Raw genomic sequence first — 457 nt, 5'->3', positions numbered from 1 at the left:
CACCGTACACACAAACATTAAACTGTCTGACAACAACAGGACAATGACGATCGTGCAGGATGAGCAGCCGTATCCTGATCATCCAGACAGATTTCACTTCTGGCCTCAGCTGATGTGTAAAACTGGTCTGACTGGTCGCAGTTACTGGGAGGTGGAGTGGAGAGGAGGTGCTTCTGTAGCTGTGACTTACAGAGGAATCAGCAGGAGAGGAGACAGATCTGATTGCAGGTTTGGAGAGAATGATCAGTCCTGGAGACTGAGTTGCTCTGATAATGGCCACTTTGTCTGTCATAATAACACTGGAAAAACTATCTCCTCCTCCTCTGTATCTGGTAGAGTAGCAGTGTATGTGGACTATCCTGCTGGCACTCTGTCCTTCTACAGAGTCTCCTCTGACACACTGATCCACCTCTGCACCTTCAACACCACATTCACTGATCCTCTTTATCCTGGGTTA

General features: G+C 47.9%; 1 protein-coding gene across 1 annotated transcript; it reads left to right on the top strand.

Moving 5' to 3' along the window:
- Nucleotides 1-4: 4 nt before the first annotated feature.
- LOC121939374 (stonustoxin subunit beta-like) lies at nucleotides 5-454 on the top strand (the record flags this gene model as incomplete). Its single annotated transcript, XM_042482403.1, has 1 exon — nucleotides 5-454. A coding segment is annotated over one exon (450 nt), but the record flags the coding sequence as incomplete, so codon positions are not given.
- Between the last annotated feature and the right edge of the window lie 3 nt (nucleotides 455-457).

Source organism: Plectropomus leopardus, unplaced genomic scaffold (assembly GCF_008729295.1).
Source record: "Plectropomus leopardus isolate mb unplaced genomic scaffold, YSFRI_Pleo_2.0 unplaced_scaffold46633, whole genome shotgun sequence".
NCBI lineage: Eukaryota > Metazoa > Chordata > Actinopteri > Perciformes > Serranidae > Plectropomus > Plectropomus leopardus.
The sequence above is the reverse complement of the archived record's forward strand: the minus strand, read 5'-3'. Positions and strand labels throughout refer to the sequence as shown.